Source organism: Equus asinus, chromosome 3, assembly GCF_041296235.1.
Source record: "Equus asinus isolate D_3611 breed Donkey chromosome 3, EquAss-T2T_v2, whole genome shotgun sequence".
Lineage (NCBI taxonomy): Eukaryota > Metazoa > Chordata > Mammalia > Perissodactyla > Equidae > Equus > Equus asinus.
The window spans coordinates 123,367,115-123,388,739 of NC_091792.1; the positions used below are offsets into that span (position 1 = coordinate 123,367,115).

Here is a 21,625-nt window from a genome sequence, read left to right on the forward strand (position 1 = left end):
TTAACAAAGGAAATTGGTGTAATGTTAAAAAAGGAGACCTGAGGGTTCTATGGACCTGCATGGGTATCACTTGGGAGCTTCTTAGAAATTCAGAGTCTCAGGCCCTAACTACTGTTTCTGAATCTGCATTTTAGCAAGACCCCTAGGTGATTCATACCCACAGTAAAGCTTGAGAAGCACCTATCTAGAGAACCAGGAAGGAATTAATGGGAGGATGGTTCTAGAAAAGGGAACTATATGACGGGAGCGTGGTTGTGGAAGACATGACTCATCAATCATACAACTCTCTACTGCTGAACCCAGATATGGTTCAAAAATTCTTCTCAACACAGCTTTCTGGAATTGACACAAGATTTCTATTCCTGCCTATAATAACGTGACTTAATATGGCTTCTTATTAATTTGACATTTCAGGTATTTGTACAGACCTCAATCAGTGTATGCCAATTTATTCTACTCCTCGAATAGAATATCTATTGAACTATACATTGTCTTTGCAATCCTATGTTTCCTTTCTGTATTTTGCCTATCTCTTTAATATCAGCAGGCAAGTATTTCCTCACTACAGAGGAAGTGGCTAGTCCTGGAGTGGGTGGGCAGTGAGTTATATGTAACATGGTTTCTGCCTGAGACAAATGCTCTTTTTCCTCTCTTTTTTTCTTATTCTTCTTATTCCTTCTCCTTCACCTGCATTTTATTCTTTGTCTTTGTGCTCTTTCTTGCCTGTTATAAAAATGTCTAAGACACTGTAAAAGGCTTGCTGGCTACTCCTATTAGGCAGATTTGGTAAGATAGGAGGGAGTGAGGGTCACACACCTGGCTCAGGGCTGGCTCCCGAGGAGAAGCAGCCCCAATCACACCACCCAGGGGGGTGGGTACTTTGAGTCTGATCTGGGCTAGAGACGTATCCAAGGGTTCTGATTTGACGATCTCTGGCCCAAAACTCTACAAGTCTTGCTGATGCTTACATTGGACAGTGGCAGATTCTTGGTTCAAAGGCCAGGGGTAAGAAGGGTTTAGCCAATTCCTTTCTCATGACTCCTGCAGGTAGACACTCGGACAGGTGGCAGTGAGGGCTCCAGTTTAGATACCTGGGGGTGCAATGCAGAGGTTTACAGCTGTGTTCCAGCTTCATCGGGGGATTTTTAAAAAAGACAGGAAACCTGTGGCTTGAGGGTGATCCATGGTAAGAGTGCTGACCTGGGTACTTGTGGATGCCAAAGCATGAGCTCCCCTTTTAGCAGTCCAGACACCAGCCGTATTCCAGGCTCATTCCAGACTCCAGGTGGCTCTCTGGAACTAGCATCTTAACACATCAAGGCTAGAACAGGCTTGGCATAAGGACGAGGGAAGGCTGACTGAAGTTTAAAGATGTTTAATAATTGCATCTGAGAGGAGATTGGAGAGAGAAGTCTGGGACTCATGGATGGCAGATCAGGGAGGAAGCAGAAACCTCATCACCCAGTCTTGCTTGCGTATCTGACAAGTGTTTACCCTGCCTCCCACCTCAATTATAACGTAAAGTTCCCATCGGAAGGAATCACTGCAAAATTTTGTATACATTCTCTTTAAAACCAGCTTTTCCAACTAGAAATATGATGTGATTAAGCTTCTTACCATTAGGTGGCAATGTTGGTCTACAATTATAACTTCAAAGTCTGAAGCTGTTTTTCTCCACAGAAATTATAGGTAGTAAAATCAGAGCTCTTTGGCAATAACGGGTAATTTTTTTCTAACATGGATATTTCCAGAATATTTTAGTATAGCAAAATGTAAACCAATCTAAGATGAAAACATGGTCAAATAAAATTTAAAATGCAAGTTTAATGGATAAAGTAACAAGATAAATTGAAGCATTTCAATATTTCTTAATTTCACCAAAGCGATAATGATAATTATATTACAGGAAGCTTTTTGCTAACTTGTAAGATATATAGTAGAGGTAAGCAAAAGGGAAAAAAAGGAGAAAACAGCATTTATATTGAAATTCAGTTTATATTTTTATTAAAGAAAAATCCATTGCTTTAAAAAGTTTGAAAACTACTGATCTGTTTTAACAGTGTTGAAAGCATGCCTGGCTAGGACACTGTCGATTTAGGTAATATTCTTCCTTATGATTACTGAAATTGCACTATTGGATGTCCTAGTTTTTAGACTTTTCAGAATATAAAATACTGAACAACAGGCTTACAAGAAGAAGAAATAGTTTGCTATTCCCTGAACTAGTTTACCTCTAGAGGAAGAGAGAAAGCAGGAAATTCAAGGAAAGAGAATCATAGAATATAGAAAATGCAAGAACACTCTGGAGAGCTCCTAGCTCACCCTCCTCATTTTACAAATACAGAAATGATGAGTTGTTGAGGATGTCGAGTATCAGGGACTTGGAGTGAAACTGGGGGATTTTACCATATATCTGAGAACAATATGCTAATATCTGCTAGAGCCCAACATTGGGCTGACCTAAAACCCAGCAATTTCATTCTTAGATATTAGTCACTAGAGAAAATCGGCCACATATGCACAAGGAGACATGTTGAAGAATGCTTATAATGGTAAAAAATTGGAAACAGCCTAAACGTTCATCAAAAGGAGACTAGATATATAAATTGGAATATATTCATACAATGGAATTCTATAAAATGTTTAAATAGTAACAGACAACACCTAATGCTTGGTTTATGCCAGGCACTGCCCCAAGTACTTTCTAGATGTCAATACATTTAATCCTCATGACAACCTATAAGGTTCCATCATGTCCTCTGTTTAACAGATGAGGAAAGAGAGGCACAGAGAGTATAAGTAATTTGCCCAAAGCCCACAGGAAGGAAGTGGAACGACCGCTATTTGAACCCAGACAATGTGGTCCAGAGGTGCCTGCTCCTAACCCTTCCATTTGTGCTGACTGTCCTATGTACCTATAATATCATCCATACAAAATTTACAAACATACAACCCAATACTAGATAGTGTTGATGGCTCTGCACCTGTGATGTAACAGTTTAATAACAGGCATGGGAATGACACATAGCAGAAACCAGAACAGAGGTTACTTCTGTGGGGGATGGAGAGGATAGGATGGCAAAGAGGGTGAGAAATTCATAGGACTTCAACTATCTGTGCTGTTTTCTATCTTTTAAAACAATCTGAAGCAAATAAGTCCAAATGTTAAGATTTGACAAACTTATATACAATTATGTATATACCTTCTTTCTATAATTTTTGGTATATTTGAACTATTTCCAAAGAAGAAAAACAAAGAGGAGTAGAGGAATTAAGTCTAAATTCACACAGCTAGTTTAGTGGCAAAGCCTGAACTTTTAACCCCTGGTTCAGTGTTTGTTTCACTATGAGGTTGTACTTGACTGCTATCTGCACAGACCAAGTCGAGTGCTTTATGGGGTTCTCCTTGGTGAGAACATGCCTGTTATCTGTATGTTTCCACTTTAAGCCAGTCAGAGCGCATATTGAGTAAATTTGAGACAATACCTTCTAGAATTACATCTCATGTCTGGCTCTTGGTTTCCTGATGAATTAGAGGTGAAAGAATGCATTTTTCACCAATGCATTCCTCTGGGATTCTGAAAATAGCAATTTACCACAAAATTACTCATCGGGCTGACAATGTTGGCCTTTAAAAAGAGTTGATATTGGATTTCTTGTCAGATTGCCAGTTTCTCCTTTTTGGTTAGGTTCATTTCTGTGTTATCTGGGCTGAGCTTTGGCCAGTTGGACTTGGTCCAAGAAGCTACTTGAATTAGTTCTTCAGAGAGCAGGGAGCCTGTTTCCTGGGGTTGTCACAGAGATTCACGATGCTGAGGGGCATAGGTATCCTGGTGGCACCAAAGTCCATGGTGTTCCTTGATATCCCCCAGTTGGTCTCATTGCTTACTCTCGGCAGAAAGAGTAACCGACGAGCCACCGGGGCACTCAAGCGATGAACACTTGCCTACCAGTATCGGGAGGCCTCTAGGATGGGAATGTAATTTTTTTCCATTCATTTTTGAATGTAATAAGTCACTCTTCTTAGTTCCTTAGTTTGAAAAAAATACTGATAATTAATAAATCTACATTACAAGTATTTCCATTGCTCCCTTCAGATATAATTTCAAAATGCTCAAAGAGCACGAAAGATATAAAACTCCCAAAGAAGCATATCAGTAAGGTAACATGACATTTGCTTTGATTATATACCTTTTATTTTTATGTTTAAAATAATTGGGCATTTGAACTCATTGATTAAAGAGAGGCGATTCTTTCATGATAGAAAAATGACAGGTTTTTTTTTTTTTTTACTGTACTGAAATAATGGATATTGTTTCCCTTTTTAGAAATTCTTTATTGAGATTTTCGTGCTAAATTCCTTAATATAGACCTCTTGATTTAACACCACTGACCTAGTCTCATTTCTATCTTTTCCTTTTTTTTTTTTTTTTTGAGGAAGACTGGCCCTGAGCTAACAGCCATGCCCATCTCCCTCTACTTTACATGTGGGATGCCTGCCACAGCATGTGTAGGTCCACACCGGGGATCTGAACTGGTGAACCCTGGGCCGCTGAAGCAGAATGTGCGAACTTAACCCCTGCGCCACTGGGCCGGTGCCCCCCACCACTTTCTTTTTAAAGATTGGCACCTGAGCTAACATCTGTTGCCAATCATTTTTTTTCTTCTTCTCCTCAAAGCCCCCTAGTACATAGTTGTGTATTCTAGTTGTATGTCCTTCTGGCTCTGCTATGTGGGATGCCACCTCAGCATGGTTTGATGAGGGGTGCTAAGTCTGCACCCAGGATCCAAACCAGTGAAACCCCGGGCCACCCAAGCGGAGCATGCAAACTTAACCACTCGGTCATGGGGCTGGCCCCCTATTCTTTTCCTTGCGAGGGGGCCTGCTCCCCTGGCCACCATGCCAAACCAGCAAGGCTTTGCTTAAAGGCAGCTCAGAGAGGGTGGTCAAAAATAACTCACAAAAAATATACAAATACGTAATATAGATTAACTACATTTCAAACACTTATCTACAATCAAATATAGTACGTCATGTATATTGGCAACGTGGATTAATCATTGGCTCCCTGAGCCCAGTTAAGATCTCTCTCTTCAAATTCTATGATCCTCTCAAACTTTAAATTGTATATAAGATTTAGAACAGACATTATGCAGTAAAAGATAAGGATAAACAGATTCTCGATGTATTGATCCTGATGGGACTGGTCGTACTTAACATGTATAAACACGATCATAAAACCAGTGGATGAGCCTCAGTATAGAGAAGTTCCACTGGGGGTAAAATAATTCCAATTATAATTTTAAGATGATTGCATCTAAGCAATCAAATGCAGAAAAGGCCTAGATAAGGAGCTTGTAATGTTTTATAGCTTGTAACGTTCCCAGTGAGGATTTACAAAAAGATCACAAAAAGACTATGTGTCATTAGGAAGTTTTAAGAAGAAACTTTCTTGCCTTTGTGGAAAATCATGAGGCATCCTAACTTAGAAACTTGTCCGAACTTCTGTTTAGTGAACCCTGAATATATTTCACTAGAGGTGGATGAGCTCTTAACAATGACTAAAAGGGTGACGTGTGAATAAATGGCCGTAGGGGAGGGAGCATGGGACTCTAGTCCAGAGAGACAAAGCTGACAGAATTTCTTATGCTTAAAAAAACCCCAAACAACAACAAGCAAAGAAACCTAGATGATCATTAAGAGAATGGAAAGACTTACCACTGGCTAATTCGTCTGATACTCCATCTGTAAAGTTCCCTGGGAAACTGAAAATTCCCAGACCTATCTTTGACGACTAAGAGAAAAGGAACATCTAATCTCACTGTGGAAAGACACCTTAAAGCTCATCTAGCTCTGAAGCCAAATGTGAGAAATGGAGCGATCCAGGAGCCCCTGACTTTGCTTTACTGTTTGGACTTTCCTGAGTGTTTGCTGCACTTTTAAGACACACTACAGACAACATGGTACAAAAACTGTTCTCACTGGGAGCAAATGATTCTTAAAAGTGAATATTCAGCAAAGTTTTGAAGAAAAGAAAAAAATATTATTTCTGAGCAGAGAGGACAGGTGCAATAATGAGAGTAGTTGTTTCTAGGGCAGTCTGTTCCAACTTCCTTGATTATGACCCACAGTAAATGACCCATATAAAATGCATTTTGTGTGACCCAGAAAGCACACAGCTGTAACAAACCTTTCAGAAAAGAATACTTACCCTTATAACATGCAATGCACTCAGGAACTTCCTTTTTTATCTATTCTATTTTAGTTCTTTTGAAAAAATGCTTGTTGCAAACTACTAAATTGATTTAATGATTAATTAATGGGTCACTACTGGAAATTTGTAAAGAAAGCTCTTTTCCAGAGAAGGGTAAGTAGAATTGCCTAGAAGAGGAAAGAGTTCACGTTAGCCTAGGCAGAGCTGAGGGAAATCATGTAGTGGGAAAGGGGAGGGGAAAATACACAAAAGTGGAGGTTGTGGCAGTCTTTTCATATGAAACATCAGGACGATAACTCCTCACAGTGCTTTTGTGGGAATGAAACACAGCTTATTTAGAGTGGTTGCTTGTTATTTCTTGAGATCATAAAGTACTGGTAAATTATTCCACTCCCAGCCAGTTACATCTTTTTTGTGTGTGTTAGGAAGACTGGCCCTGAGCTAACATCTGTTACCAATCTTCTTCTTTTTTAATTGAGGAAGATTGTCACTGAGCTAACATCTGTGGCAATCTTCCTCTATTTTTTGTATATGGGACACCACCACAGTCTGACCTGATGAGCAGTGTGCAGGTCTGCACCTGGGATCAGAACCAGTGAAGGCCGGGCCGCCAAAGTGGAGTGTGAACTTAATCGCTATGACACCGGGCCAGCCCCTATCTTCTTCTTTTTTAAAGTGATATCTGAATGTCAATCCCACTTTGAGGGGCTTAGAGAATTTTCTTTCAACACATTCAGAGAAATAGTGAATCTTTTACTAGATTGCAGGTGAATGGCAAGCATGTTTTTACAAGGTGCGTTGAGTTTACTTGAACTAGAATTTCCCAGATTTTTTTTCTCTTCAAGAGGAAAACACAGTAGTTGTGAAAATGAATGCACCTAACAACTTTAGGAGCCTTAGACACTGTTTGGGGGCAGGATCAGTCTATAGCAGGAACTAATAGGTTTCTAGTGTCACGGTTTTGAAGCAAACCCTGGAAAAATAAACACAACAGAATAATCCAATAACAATCCTAGAAAGCATCTTCAGATGTCAGGTTAACTACTGCTGAGCTCACCTGATTAATACCCAACAAAATGATATCTAATCGATTGCAAAGATCTCCAGGAATTGAAAATTTATCACCCCCTTTAGCTAGTGATTCTATTCTCTGACAACCATCTCATTTCCTCTGAATTTTTTTTTTTTGAGGAAGATTAGCCCTGAGCTAACATCGGTGCCCATCTTCCTCTACTTTACATGTGGGACGCCTACCACAGCATGGCTTTTGCCAAGTGGTGCCACATCTGCACCCGGGATCCGAACCAGCGAACCCCGGGCTGCCGAGAAGCGGAACGTGTGAACTTAACCGCTGCACCACTAGGCCGGTCCCTCCTCTGAATTAAAAATAACAAAACTCTTTTAATGACATTTGATTACAGGTTTATATTATAAAATTTATTGAAATTGAATCATCGCCTTTCTTTCCTCCACAAAACTGGATTGTTTGTACTTTGTATTAGTCTAGCAGTTGGTTCATCTGCAAACAGAAGCTAATAGTGGCTTAGTAGAATTCAGGAACTGTGCTTTAAACATGATAGATCTATATTTACTACTCATGCTGACGTCCAGATGTAGGCAGACCAGGACTGCTATCACATTTTGCTCAATGAAGTCCTCGGGGATACAAGCTCCTTCTATATGGATGCTTCAACCAGTCTGGCCTCCATTCCCTAGGCGTCCTCTCCTAAGATCACTTCATGGTCTGAGATGGCTAATCCAGCTCCTGCCATCCCATTCACACCTTAGGCATTGGGAAAGAGAAAGGCAGGAAGAAGGAGATCCTGTCTCCCTTCAGGACACTTTCCAGAAGTCACACAACTCACTTCCACCTACATCTCACTGAGAAAAACTTACAGTGTGGTGCTGGGCTACACTCAGCAGCAAAAGAGGCTGGAACAATATGGTGTTTACTATAGGATAAATAATATATATGAGATATACATAATGCCCATAATATTAGGATAACATACATAGTATATCCAATATATAATAATACTGAAGCTGGGTCCCTGAGGCTTACAGTAAATATTCAATAAGATTAGCTTTCGACCTTGTTATGAAAAGAAGTTAATCTTGGCAATTAGCTGTTTTCCTGTTTAACCTGAGGAGTAACTCCAAGGGTCACAAGGATTTATGAGCTTGTTTTACAGAAGATAAGAATGGCTTCAAGGATCACTAGATTACCAGCCCCTAGTGATACCGAACCTGAAGTGAGTTCGCTGACCTGTTGTGCAGCAAGCCAATCTCTGACACTGGGTGTGGTGGAAGAAAGTAGAAATTTTATTATTGCACAGTGCTGAGCAAGCAGAGAGGGCAGCTAACGTTGAAATCCCAAACTCCCCGAAAAGCTCAAAGGAAGGGTTTTCACTTGGGGTTTTAGGTAGGGGAGGGGGAGCATATGGCCTTGTTGGTTGGAGCTTTCCCAGTAGCCTGTATGTCCGTGGCAGGGAGGAGATAGTAAATGCAGGCGCTTGTCCTTGGTGGTGTCTGTGTCCATGGAGGATAGTGGATTCTGGAGCCAGGAAGCCAGGGAGTAAGCAGGGAATGAGTGCTTTGGTTTTAACCCCATATATGCTGGGTTTAATGTAGGGAAACTGATATCAGGGTCGGTAGGTATCACTAGCTGCCACCGATGCCCTTCAGAAGTCAGATTGCCCAGGGGCTTATCTGGAATGAAAGAAACACGGATTACCCTTTTGTTTCTCTGAACTTCCTCCTGCCACACCCCTTAGCTCTATAAACCCCCCTGCCTTCTTCTCTTAAGGCAGATTTGAGAGAATGCATGCTCCTGCTTTCTCATCTTGGCCAATTTGAATAAACCTTTCTCTGTCTCCCAGCACTGATGTCTCAGTGTTTGCTTACTGCACATCAGGCACACGAACTTGAGATTAAGAGGTTCGGTACCAATATTAACATAAAAAATATATATTTATACATAATATATTCTATTATAATATACTAAAGTCTAGCAGAAATATCTGCTTTCTTTAGAAATAAAACCCCTGGATTTATATATATGTCCCATGTACTTTAATTATTGCTCTATTTCCAGTGCCTAGAAAGTGTCTTGGGCATAATAGAGACATAATTATAAATAGTTGTTGAGGGGCCGGCGCAGTGGCACAGCAGTTAAGTGCACACATTCCGCTTCGGCAGCCCAGGGTTCGCTGGTTCAGATCCTGGGTGTGGACAAGGCATTTCTTGGCAAGCCATGCTGTGGTAGGTGTCCCACATATAAAGTAGAGGAAGATGGACACGGATGTTAGCTCAGGGCCAGTCTTCCTCAGCAAAAAGAGGAGGATTGGCAGCAGATGTTAGCTCAATGCTAATCTTCCTCAAAAAAATAAAAATAAAAATATTTAAATAAATAGTTGTTGAACGGATTAATGAATGCATGAATTTTCCAACCAATCCTGGGAAGATAAAACTCAGAGCTCAAATTAAGTTAAAGACTCAGATTACTGAAATGTGATTATTTGCACATCTAAGTTTGTAAACTGAGAGTCACAGAGACTATAGTTTAATTCTAGGTAGCTATTCTCCCACAAGGCCCTTCCCAGCTCAAATTTCATTATTATCTTTACATTAATTTTCCTGAAAAACCTTGATTTATGATGTTACCTCCTTTCCCTTGTACCTCATAGTAGCTACTTACTGTCAACATTGAGATCAACATTTTCTACTTCTATTTTCAAGGCCTCTTCAACCCTGTTTATCACCTTTGCCTTGGGATTCAACAGAATTTTCTCTTTTCTGGTTCAAATATGTGCCATGTTTATTTTCACTTCTAAGCTTTGGCTCATGCAGCCCCTACGGCTTGGAACACCTCCTTCCACCCCATTCAAATATTACTCCACCCTTAACAATTTTCTCAGTTCTCAGCATCTTCATGAGCCTCTTCATCCCTATCCTGGTACTTTAGTTAGTGAACCCTTCTCATCTCTGACTATGAATGTCTGGCACCTGACAGTGTTGGGTATTTGTTAGACTCAGCTACAGATTGACGGATAGATTATTCAGTGGAATATTTGAAAACAGTTTACATTAAATGTGAATAAATGTTTGGTTGATTTTGTCTCTGTTGTGAAGGTTTTCCTGAAAAAAGTAAAATGATATCCCAGTTAAAAAAATTTCTCTTTTTCATTCTCATGAAATTTGCATCATACAATACTATTTTTATCATTCAATTCTGAATATTACTAAGTAAAACAAAAAAGGAATCAGTCTTCTAAAGTTACATGCATTTTAACCTGGCTAGGAAAATCATTCTGATTGTTTAATTTTTCTAGTGCTCCTCTGCCCCACATATGGCAGAACATCATTTTTACTTATTTTGGCTGGTATATTTTACACTTTATGTTGTATCTTTTATTTTACTTAACACTTTTTCCTTTTTTTTTTAGTTGCAGTCTGAGCGGGTCATACCCAGTATGCCAACTGATACATAAAATGTTTATAGCTCCTTTATCAGTCTGGGTCAAATCAGGAATAGAAACCACACAGGGGTTTAGTTTAACAAAGAATTACTAAGCTGTCATAAAGGAATGACGATGAGGAAACGGTATATGCTCCTCTAGGACTGAGGGACAGTACTCAAGGAAGGACAAACTTGGAAGGGTCCCCCTCCCCAAGGCTGGGGTTCAGATCTTATTGGAGAAGGTGAAGTTCAGCCCACTGGAGAGCAGATAACCTTACTGGTTCCTTCTGGCCGCAGCTGTTCTGCAGTCTCTCTTGAGTGGGGTGGGCGTGCAGAGGGAATGGGGCTGAGGCACAGGTGAGCTGAGCCTGGGTCTGCAGAGGGAGTGATGGCAGATGCAAGGGGCGGGGGTCAGGAAACAAGTAAGGGGCATCTCAAGGCACCAGTGTGAGCAGGCGGCCATCGGACCAGTTTCCATGTTGAGAAGGCTGCTGGGAAGGGTGAGGCCAGGCAGGGCCGAGGCTGCAAGTTCGCCGACCCGCTGTGTAGCAGCGGGAAATACCAGAACAGGGTCTTTCTTTCAGTGTCTCTCCAGCGCCCTCTGCTGAGAAAACTTCACATTGTGCTATCCGTGGAGATCTTTAAAGAAGTCCTATCCATTATCACAGAGAATATAGTGAAGGGTGAATTGGACCTGAGAGGCAATAAGTTGATAACTGGCACAGTGTTTACCTAAGTACAGATTTATTTGTCAAGGATAGATGTAATTGGGGAGTTGTGTATGGATATTCTAGCAAAAAGAATTCATATCAAGAGGTTACGTCAGTAATGGATAAAAACAATAAAATCATTTTTCAAATGACTGAACAATAGAGGTATTCAGATATCTTTTTCTATATTTTATTTTAGAATTCTTTTCAAAATTGAGGTGTATCATACATATAGTAAATTGCACAAGTCATAAATGTGTAATTGTTGAGTTTTTACATATGTACACACAAGTGAAACTACTACCCAGATCAAGATTTCTCATGTTCTCCCCCCCCCCCTTTTTTTTTGGATGAGGAAGATTCACCCTGAACTAACACCCATGCCAATCTTCCTGAATTTTGTAGGTGGGATGCCTCCACAGCATGGCTGACGAGCAGAGTAGGTCCTGCCCAGGATCCTAACCTGCAAACTCCGGGCTGACCAAGCCACGAGCGAGCGGAACTTTAACCACTTGGCCACACCCTCCGCCTCCCCATGTTCCCTTTTGATAAACACAAAGAACTCTTGTTTTCCTCAAATACTGTCTGAAATTTCAAAGTAGAAATAGCAGCAGTGGTAACTTTTGAAAACACATTCTCAATTTACACACCTCTACATTATGATATATATTAGCTCTCCATTACAAAACTTTACTACGATACTATCATAAATGCTCATTCAGAGAACACATAAGATTCTTTCCGATTCCAAAGTAGTATGATTCCTGATTCCCAAGGTGAAGGGTTGTATAAGCATTGTGTAGTCCCAAACACGATGACTATATTTCTCAATCCCAGACAGATTCCCACAGTTTTGAAATTTCTCTCTCTATATCTAGGTCCCTTATTGGAAAACTCAGCGAAGTGAGTCGATTTAGGTCTTGGCTCTCAACTACTTTCCTTAATAAAATCTACTTTAGGGAGCTGTCGTGAGGGTAAAAATCGGCCTGCTTCAGTACAAGCATATTGTAAACTATAAAGGACTATGATAATAACAGGCGTTAGATTTATCTTCTACATTGCTTTAGCAAACCAGAAAGGGCGCTTTCTCCATCTAGTTTTCCGCAACAGTATCCCAGCTTTCCCTCCCTCTTCCCCGACCCCGAAGCGTTTTCACTTTCCCGTCAGTGAGACTCCTCCTGCCACCTGAAAGCCCGAAGGCGAGGCTAGAGATGGCAGGCAGTCAATTATGGCCCTCCGGACAGAATCCTGATACCCAGCTTGGTTTAAGGCAGCCGCAGGGAACCAGAAGCACCCTCCGACATCAACAACTGGGCTGGGGCGACTCGCTTTCCGCCCGCTTGCGCCCTCTCTGGGCGCCGACCTCGCCTGAGCCCCAGAGCACGCCGGGAACTGTAGTTTCCGAAGGCCTGACGCAGTAAACGCACGCGCCCGGAGCCCCGCCCCATTCCCGGATAAGGAAGCGGCCAGCGGTGCCACGCATTCTGCGGGCGGTGGACGGGGGTTTCTGGGAGTTGTAGTCGCTGGGGGCGGGCGCCGTCGGTAAGGCGACGTAGCTTTCCGTAGGGTCCGCTACTGCAGTTGGTTCCTGGCGGGGGCCGCCGGGTCAGTCTGCAGCTCTTCCCCCACCGCGGTCCCCCTGAGGCTGAGGAGGCGGTTAGCTTCTCCCCGGCTCTCCCTCTCCGGTTCCTTGGATGCTCCTTGCCCCGCAGTTCATTTCTCTGCCCAGTCCTCTCCCTCTCCCTCTCCGTCCATCTCCAGCGCCCGGACTTAGAGGGGACTCGCCCTCCGGGAGCGTAGGGCCGCGACCTGCTCAAACTCGGTCCTGCGGAGACCTTCCTGGTTCGGCCCTCCGACGGGCTTCCCCCACCGCCCCTCTCCCCTGCCTCGGCGCCCCTGCGCTCACGCTCCTTCCACTCCTTTTTTTTTTTCCTTCTGCAGGGATGGAAGCCTCCTGGCGCCAGGTGGCCGGTGGCCGAGGCCGAGCCCGAGGACGGGCCACCGGGGCCCCCTCCTCGGGAAATGGAGTCCATCTCCGCGGCGCCGGAGGAGGGCGAGAGAAGGGGTCGGTGGGCGCTGCAGGTCCTGGCCCCAGCCCCGGAGGAGCGGCGACCGCCGCGGCTGCAGGTAGCTCCTCCCGGCGCAGCCCCGCGGGACCTGGAGCCCCGCAGCCTTCCGCGGCCAATGGTGAGAATGGCTCCCGTCCTCGCTCTCACCTGCGTGCCCACCAAGGCGCTTGCCCGGCAGAGCTGCCTCCGCCCGTGCTCTCACTCACTTTTCTTCTCCTTCGGGAGTTTATCACGGGCCCCATTTCTCGAACGTTTCAGGCACCTCCTCTTTTCGGCATTCTAGGCAGATTCCCATCACACCTCTTTCATTTTAACTTTACTTGGTATTGATCTTTGTTACTTCTCAGTCTAGTCTTCTGCCTTTCCCTCTTTTTGCCTACTAAATCCCTAAACCAAAAGTTGCCAATTGTGGCCCGGGGGTCTGATTTAGCCTATAATTTGGTTTGGTTAACACAATCCTTTGTCTGAATTGGTTGCCTGCGATTTTTTTGTTTCTTTTTAAAATCTGATAAAAATCTGGTGAGCAACTTTCCTTGTAAAATAAGATCTTGCGGCTTTAGTACTTTTGTGCGTGGCAACGGTCGGCTGGACTGAGGCGCAGAAATCCCCTTTAGATTGGGTTTAGGCACTCCATTTCGCATTCTCTCTCCTACTTCTGGGACCAGTTGTCATTTTGCATCTTTACCTGATTGCCTTATTTTAGTGACTTTAATTGTCTATGCCCTGTAAGCGCTTGAGCTTGTGGTGTGGTTCCTATTCACAAATTTCACGTCCTTTCCTGGATGTAGCTGGTGTGGCCTCCTCCCGCCTGTCAATAAATATCCTTCATCCAAGGCTGTGTGTAGTGGAGCTTAGGAGCACCCAGACAGCTCTTAGTTGTCCATACTCATGGAGGAGTACATGAGGCCAAGGGGATAATCCTCGCAATCATTGTATTTTTGTTTTTGGAGTATATTTTTCAGAATATATTTTTTGGGGGAAGGAGCAAATTAAGCTTCCAGGTGTTTTCTCCTAAGCTAATTTTAAAGTTAGGTGGTATTCTTTTAGCTTGCAGTTACTGAGTTTATGTTATGGTGGTGGTAAGGTGTGCAAGTTGGAGACCTGTGAACAGTTTTGGTAGACTTCCTTGGGTTTTGTGCATAATAGAAAAGCAACCATCCTTCACCTAGATAATTGAGATTTCATTGTAAGAAATAATATGTGGGACGGTTGCTTTGTCAGTTTTCCTTAAGATGCTCTTATGTGGGTACATTGATCAGTTTATGAATGTTTTTTATTATATATGTCTAATTCAGCCATTTAAAAAGTGTATCCTTGAGCGGTAGTTTCCCAAATTAATGACGTTTATTATCTCTCTTACTGTATACGTTTTGAGTCACATCTTATAGCCATTACTTTTCTCCTGATACTCAAAGATTCCTATGTAGGCACTGTACATTTTCCTCCACTTTTACTTGAAATACTACATAATCTCCAACCAAACTGGCTGCAACAAGAAAAGGAAAACATTTCATGAGGGAAATAAAAGATAAAATATCATTAAGTACAAATACACCACCTGAGATAAGAAACTTTATCTCGGTAATGGCTCATCAGTTTCAAGCATAAAGTGAATTTTAATTTAGTAAATTTAAAATCCTCTCAATATGGGCACTAATGAATTCAGATCAGTTCAGTGTGTTTGTGGTTCCTTTCTTAAACTATAGTTATTGTCCATAAGAGTTCATTAACACCGACTTAGTGCTTGAAGAAAATTCCCATGCTCCTGGCTCTTGAGGAGTTTGAAGTCTCATTGGGAATGTGCTATGAAATAATCTGATTCTTTTTGCGTTATTATTTAACCAAGGAACAAAATGAGAAGGACAGACAGTGCTAAAGAGCATAGTGGAAGAACTACCCAGAGCTTAGTTAACATTTCTTTTGAGAATGAATTTATTATGAGAAGCACATTGTCCATGTGAGCAACATTTTGTGTGGATTAACGTTGAATATGTATGTTTTGTGACCACGTTTAATAAAGGCAGGAAGTCCTTGAGCTTTCTTAGAAGCAGGTTATAAACATAGTGGGTGTACGTGAATATTGTTTGTGCAGTCTTTGGTGGGCCAAGCCAGGCTGGGCTGTAGTTTGGAGGAAGGTGGTTTGAAAAAGCATGGGCCTCCACTGATTCTGAGGTGTTCTCTGTGGGCTTGTTTCCCACCCATCACTGTGTACAATTTACTGTTAAACATCCTATTGTAATTTTTATTAATGTCCTTATTTTGAGGTTGATCACTAGTTTTTTGATACTTTTATCATACCTTTCTAATTTTCTTCATTGATTTGTTAGTCTCTCTGTTTCTAAAACAATTTGCCATGTTTAGCAGGCTATTTAACCAAAGTGAAAGATTTTATTGTGGTATTGTTTTTTAGTTGTGTAGCAAGAAATTTGAAAATACATTTTTTCATGGTAGTAAAATAGAATGCTCCAAAGGTGACTTTTAAGTCTGTATTTTAAAGCAGTGTGTTGGTACATCATGACTTGCTTTTTGAGAGATTGGTGGAAATGAAGCTCAATGTTTTTTCTTTTAAGCAGAGCTCATGTCTCAAAGGAAATTTGAGGAGATCAAGAAGGCTAATCAAGCTGCAGCCAAAAAACTTGTTGAAGAACACTTTAGCTCTTCCTCTGAAGAAGAAGGGGATGAAGATTTTGAGGGAAAACGGGGGAAAATAGTTGCTAATACGTTTATAACCTACACTACTCAGACAGGTACTGTATGGTCTTGTAAATTTTAACTTTTTTGACATCAATGAAAATATATTCCTGACTTTTTAAAAACACCCTTACTCTCTATGGAATAGTTTTTGCATCATAAAAATGAACATTTTTGTGTTATAGAGTTGAAGTTTAGTACATTTTACTACTTGAGTTATATGTGGTATAACACTAATCTTTCTGTAAAGCAAATAGAATAGCAGTGTCTCTCAGCCTTAGAAGTTCTCCTGTGTGTTTAATTGGCGTTCCATTAGAGAGCTGGGAGGGGGGTGCCAGAACTCCCTGTGACATGAGTGGGGTCAAGTCATTCTGCTTATGATTTGATTGGACTTGAGGACTTTGAATACTTCTTTAAATCTCTTCTTCCTTTTTCTCTCTTTTACATCATGGTAAATGTATCTTGAAGTCAATTTCATTTTTTGGCTTTATTCCTTTATTTTATATCTTACAACTTCTGATTTTCATTCTTTTTTTTTTTTTAATGAAATCTTCTCAGGTTTGACATGTACCATCATATTATATGTTGTATATAATTGTATGTTGTGTATATTTGGGTTACTCTTAAAGTCACATATTTTTACGAGAGGGAGGGTCAAAGTGACGCTGCTGTGAAGGATTTGGTACTCAGTGTAAAAATAGATTATTTTATAAATATAAATGCTTTTATACTTTCCACATTTTATACTTAAAGTCATTAATTAGAAACATGCTTGCATGTATTATCAACATTAGTTAGTTGCCTGAGTATATTGATGGCACATCGTCAAGTGGCTTTCCAAGGAGTTTACCATATCTGCTGAGGAATCAAGATGAGGAAGCTTGACTAAGAAGTCTGACTCAGCCAGGTAATACTTGATAAATTAGGGTTTTCAGCTTTCTTGCTTCTAGAGGACTTCATAGAAAGTAACCTTAAGAAGTTTCCTGCCTTCAGGAGGACCTCGCTTAAACCACTCTATAGACAGGTTTTATTTTTTTTAAAGATTGGCCCTGAGCTAACATCTGTTGCCAGTCTGTTTTTTTTCCTCCTCCCTGCAAAGCCCCACAGTACATAGTTGTATATTCTAGTCGTAGGTTCTCCTAGTTCTACTATGTGGGATGCCACCTCAGCATGGCTTGGTGAGTGGTGCTAGGTCCCTGAGACAGGTTTTATTTTTAAATAGGAAATTTAGTGATGTAACAGTATTTCTTCCTATTGGTTAGAAAGCATTCATCATTTGTAAGTTTTATTAATTTTTAATCTGACTTTCATCTTAAAGTGTTAAGGCAATTTTTCTTACGCTGTTTTGTGTCAAATCTGTAAATATTTTGATTCTTGCTCCTTTGTGTTCTGCACTTCGCCTATACCAAAGTAAGGAAATCTGACCACCTGATTTAAGAAAATAAATGCCAGAGTAATGAGGTGGTTCCCATCTCATGTTAGTGAATTGAAGACCAGGACTTTACCAAAGCAGTTCTTTTTTTTATGAAGAAGATTGACCCTGAGCTAACATCTGTGCCAATCTTCCTCTATTTTGTATGTGAGACGCCACCACAGCATGACTTGATGAATGCTGTGTAGGTCCATGCCCAGGCTCTGAACCCGTGAACCTCAGGCTGCGGAAGCAGAACACGCGAACTTAACCACTTCGCCACTGGGCCGGCACCAGCAGTTCATGCTTTTAATCTGAGCACAGCCTTTGCATGTTTGTGATCCTTCTTTCAAATTTCAGAGTTGCACAGTCAACTTGCTGATGGATACCTCTGTCTTGCTGGCCCATGGCCACTTCAAACATATGTTGAAAGATAACTTATTTCTTCTCATATTTTCTTTATCTCAGTTAGCAGCACCAGAATTTTCCCAGTCACTTGCCCACGCCAGAAATCTGGGAGCAGGAATGGCACATAGATGGCCTGAGTGTGTTTCATTCAGCTCCACTCCTCCCTCTGCCAGTGGCAGACATCTCGTCAAACAGCACTCGTTCCTTCTGAATCTTTTTTTTTTTTTTTTAAAGATTTTATTTTTTCCTTTTTCTCCCAAAAGCCCCCCGGTACATAGTTGTGTATTCTTCGTTGTGGGTTCTTCTAGTTGTGGCATGTGGGACGCTGCCTCAGCGTGGTCTGATGAGCAGTGCCATGTCCGCGCCCAGGATTCAAACTAACGAAACACTGGGCCGCCTGCAGCAGAGCGCGCGAACTTAACCACTCGGCCACGGGGCCAGCCCCGTTCCTTCTGAATCTTGACATGAGCATTGACTTTTTTTGTTTTGTTTTATTTTTTTGAGGAAGATAAGCCCTGAGCTAACTACTGCCAATCCTCCTCTTTTTGCTGAGGAAGACTGGCCCTGAGCTAACATCCGTGCCCATCTTCCTATGCTTTATACATGGGATGTCTACCACAGCATGGCTTTTGCCAAGCGGTGCCATGTCTGCACCTGGGATCCGAACCCGCGAACCCCGGGGCGCTGAGAAGGGGAACATACGAACTTAACCACTGTGACACCGGGCCAGCCCGGAGCATTGACTCTTGAAAGCAGCGCAAGCTGATTGTCACCAAGTCCTGCTGAGTTTTGCTTCTTAAATTTCTTAAACCTCCCTCCCTCCTCCCCACGTAGTCTCATTGCCTTAATTCAGGCTGCCACAGCTGTTTAATATGTAGATTAACTCTACATAGTAACTCTGTGAGGTAGAGACTACTTTTATTATTTTAAAAATGAGAAAACTGAGACAGACACTTAGTTGACTTGCTCAAGGTCGTTTCTTGCTTTATCTGCTGTAATTACCTCTTATTTGGTACTTTATGCTTCCGGTCTTGGTCTCGTCGTACTCATTTTTCTTTAGTTTCCAGAGTGATCTTTTCAAAATGCACGACTTCAAATGCCGTGTTATCTACCATGACATCTTGGGCAGTATACTTTATTGCTGCAGCCAAACTTTGATACAATTTCCAAAGAAATCTTACATGAATTTAGTAAATACAAGGTTAGACTTTATTTTGTTAAAGCCTAATCTATCTTATTCTTAATTTCTATTTTACCTGTTAGCTGTTAAATTAGATGGAATTTAAAATGTTACGTATTTGTTAAAGCTAGCTATGCTGAAAAGCAAAATAAGCACACACGATATGATTATTAAGTCTGCCTTGAAGGATACTCTTTAAACTTCGATGTTTATTTAAAGTAAAGCAATTATCTCTAGTGACTTTTTAATATCTTATAGTTTGGGGAGTGATTTTATCTATATTTATATCCCAAATTACATTTGTGTTTATACTATGGTAGGGCAAGTTTTTCTAAGTGCTGTATTTACATGGGTGATGTTAGAAAGTAAAGAATTATCCAAGTGTCCTATTTATTTAATTTTTCTTTTTTGATAACTTAAAGTTTGGTTTGAACCATTGCATTGCCATGGTAAGTTCCGTATGTATGATACTGTATGCTGTTAATCTACTTTTTCTTAGACAGTTAGTCAAGCTCTGTTGGACAATCTTTACTAAAGGCATATAGGTTTATTTTTCCTATGCCAAAGGGACTGAGATTACAGCCCTTTTGGTGTCATGTGTGCTTTGGGGTAGTTTTTCTGCCTTTCATTTTGCTGTCACGTGTTATTTCTTGGACCTTCCTGTAGTAACCCCTTGCAGTGCGTAACCTGGTGGATAAGAGGGCTCACTTTGGAGTCACACTGAAGTTACCTAATTGTTCTATGCCTGCCTTTTCTCATCTGTAAAATGAAGATAAAAATAGCTCATTTAATCCTATTGAAATACTAATAGTAGAGTGCCTAGCAGATAAATACTCAGTTATTGCTTAGAGAAAATATGATCTAGTAATTTTTCCTAAGAAGTTCATTCTACCTTTTTAAGAGAAATAGTGAGTGTGACTTAATGAAACAAGGCTGTTGTACTGTAATGACCTCAAGATCTTTTCATTCAACAAGTTTTTATTAAGAACATTCTGTGTGTGAAACAGAAACACACACACACACGTGCAGAGCTTGACGTTCATTCAGTTCCTTTCACTTTGCTTTTTGCTGTGCTGGCTGTGTTATTGACATCTTGCTTCTCCTGCCTGTGGCTCTGCCGCCACCACATTGCTTAAGGACTGTAACAGCAATAACATTGCTGTAATAGCGTTATACTCTGAAAGAAGGCCGTGGTACTATTTTTGAATCAAGTATGTAAGATTAATGTATGAACTTTGTGACCTCTGGGCAGCTCACTGGTTGCTTTTTTTAAAAACTTCTCATTTTTAACCTATATTTTGAGCAACTGACATTGCTGGACACTTCTCACATAATGTGGTGCTATTAGTGAGTTTGTGTTATTTTCAGATGTTGGTTAACGTGAAGTTTTCAATTTTTAAATTTCAAGATGGAGATATACGTGAATTAGAGCGAACAAAACAGTACGTAAATGAAGCTTTTCAAGCAGGGGCTATGACGTGCTTAATTTGTATTGCTTCAGTGAGGAGAAACCAAGCAGTAAGTTTTTTTCCTTATCTCTATTAATGTATCTTCTCAAAGTACCTTATTTTGCATTTACAGAACTTAACCATTTATTATTCTTATGCTTATTTTTGTTTAGAAATGCTTTATTTGAGAATGTTATTTACGAATTGATCATTATTTTGTAAATCTTTAATTTAAAAAATTACCTCTAAGTGAGCATTCAATATTTTTAACACTGTTAATATGACCGAAGCAAATATCTTCAGTTTTCATACATATGTCAATTTGATAAAGCATTTTTAGCATCTGTACTTTAAAGAGTCCCACAAATACTGAAATGTTAAAATGCACTGTATTTCATTACTTTCACTAGGTTTAACAAAAGATATATGGTCCATGCTTTAAAGGACACAGAACCCAGCAGTGACACTTAGGGTTGATTAGGGAGCTTCTCTTGTGTTGAAGATACTGTGGAAAGTGGCTAGGGTCACTGGGGAGAGATGGATTCAGATATAACTCATGTACTTAGAGGTGCTCTGGCCTAATGGTGAAGTTATCTATATGTAAATTTAAAAGTGCATTAATGAAGCAATTAAGGGCAAGTGATGGCTGAATATGATAGACTCAACATTTAGACTTCAGATTAATCCACTGCTATTACTGCAGCATTAGAGCAAATTAAGCCTGAACTGTTGCTGGAGGCAAAAATGATAAAACTGAGGCTGTCTTACTTTGAGCACATCATGAGTAGGCAGAATTCTTTGGAAAGTAGAAGGCAGCAGGAAAAGAGGAAGACTGTGTATGAGATGGGTTGACTCCATAAAGGAAGCTATAGGCATGAGTCTACAGAAGCTGAGTAGGGCTGTTGAGGACAGGATGTTGTGAACACCACTCATTCATGGGGTGGCCAGGACTCGGAGCTGGCTTGACGGCGCATGACAACATTATAGCAGCATTGCCTAGAGAAAGAAAATCAGGCCAGATGAAATGAGTTGGT

General features: G+C 40.9%; 1 protein-coding gene across 6 annotated transcripts in view; it reads left to right on the top strand.

Moving 5' to 3' along the window:
* Nucleotides 1-12,882: 12,882 nt before the first annotated feature.
* NFXL1 (nuclear transcription factor, X-box binding like 1) overlaps nucleotides 12,883-21,625 on the top strand; it is a 56,160-nt gene continuing 47,417 nt past the window's right edge. Inside the window, exons 1-4 of one of the 6 annotated variants that reach the window (XM_014857128.3) lie at nucleotides 12,883-12,989; nucleotides 13,326-13,571; nucleotides 16,024-16,200; nucleotides 20,552-20,661. In XM_014857128.3, coding sequence (XP_014712614.2) covers nucleotides 13,328-13,571; nucleotides 16,024-16,200; nucleotides 20,552-20,661 — 531 coding nt within the window. In that variant the 5' untranslated portion in view covers nucleotides 12,883-12,989; nucleotides 13,326-13,327. Of the gene's footprint in view, nucleotides 13,572-16,023; nucleotides 16,201-20,551; nucleotides 20,662-21,625 lie in introns of all 6 variants that reach the window. The other 5 variants (XM_070505949.1, XM_070505948.1, XM_044765924.2 and 2 more) reach the window with 5 other exon arrangements.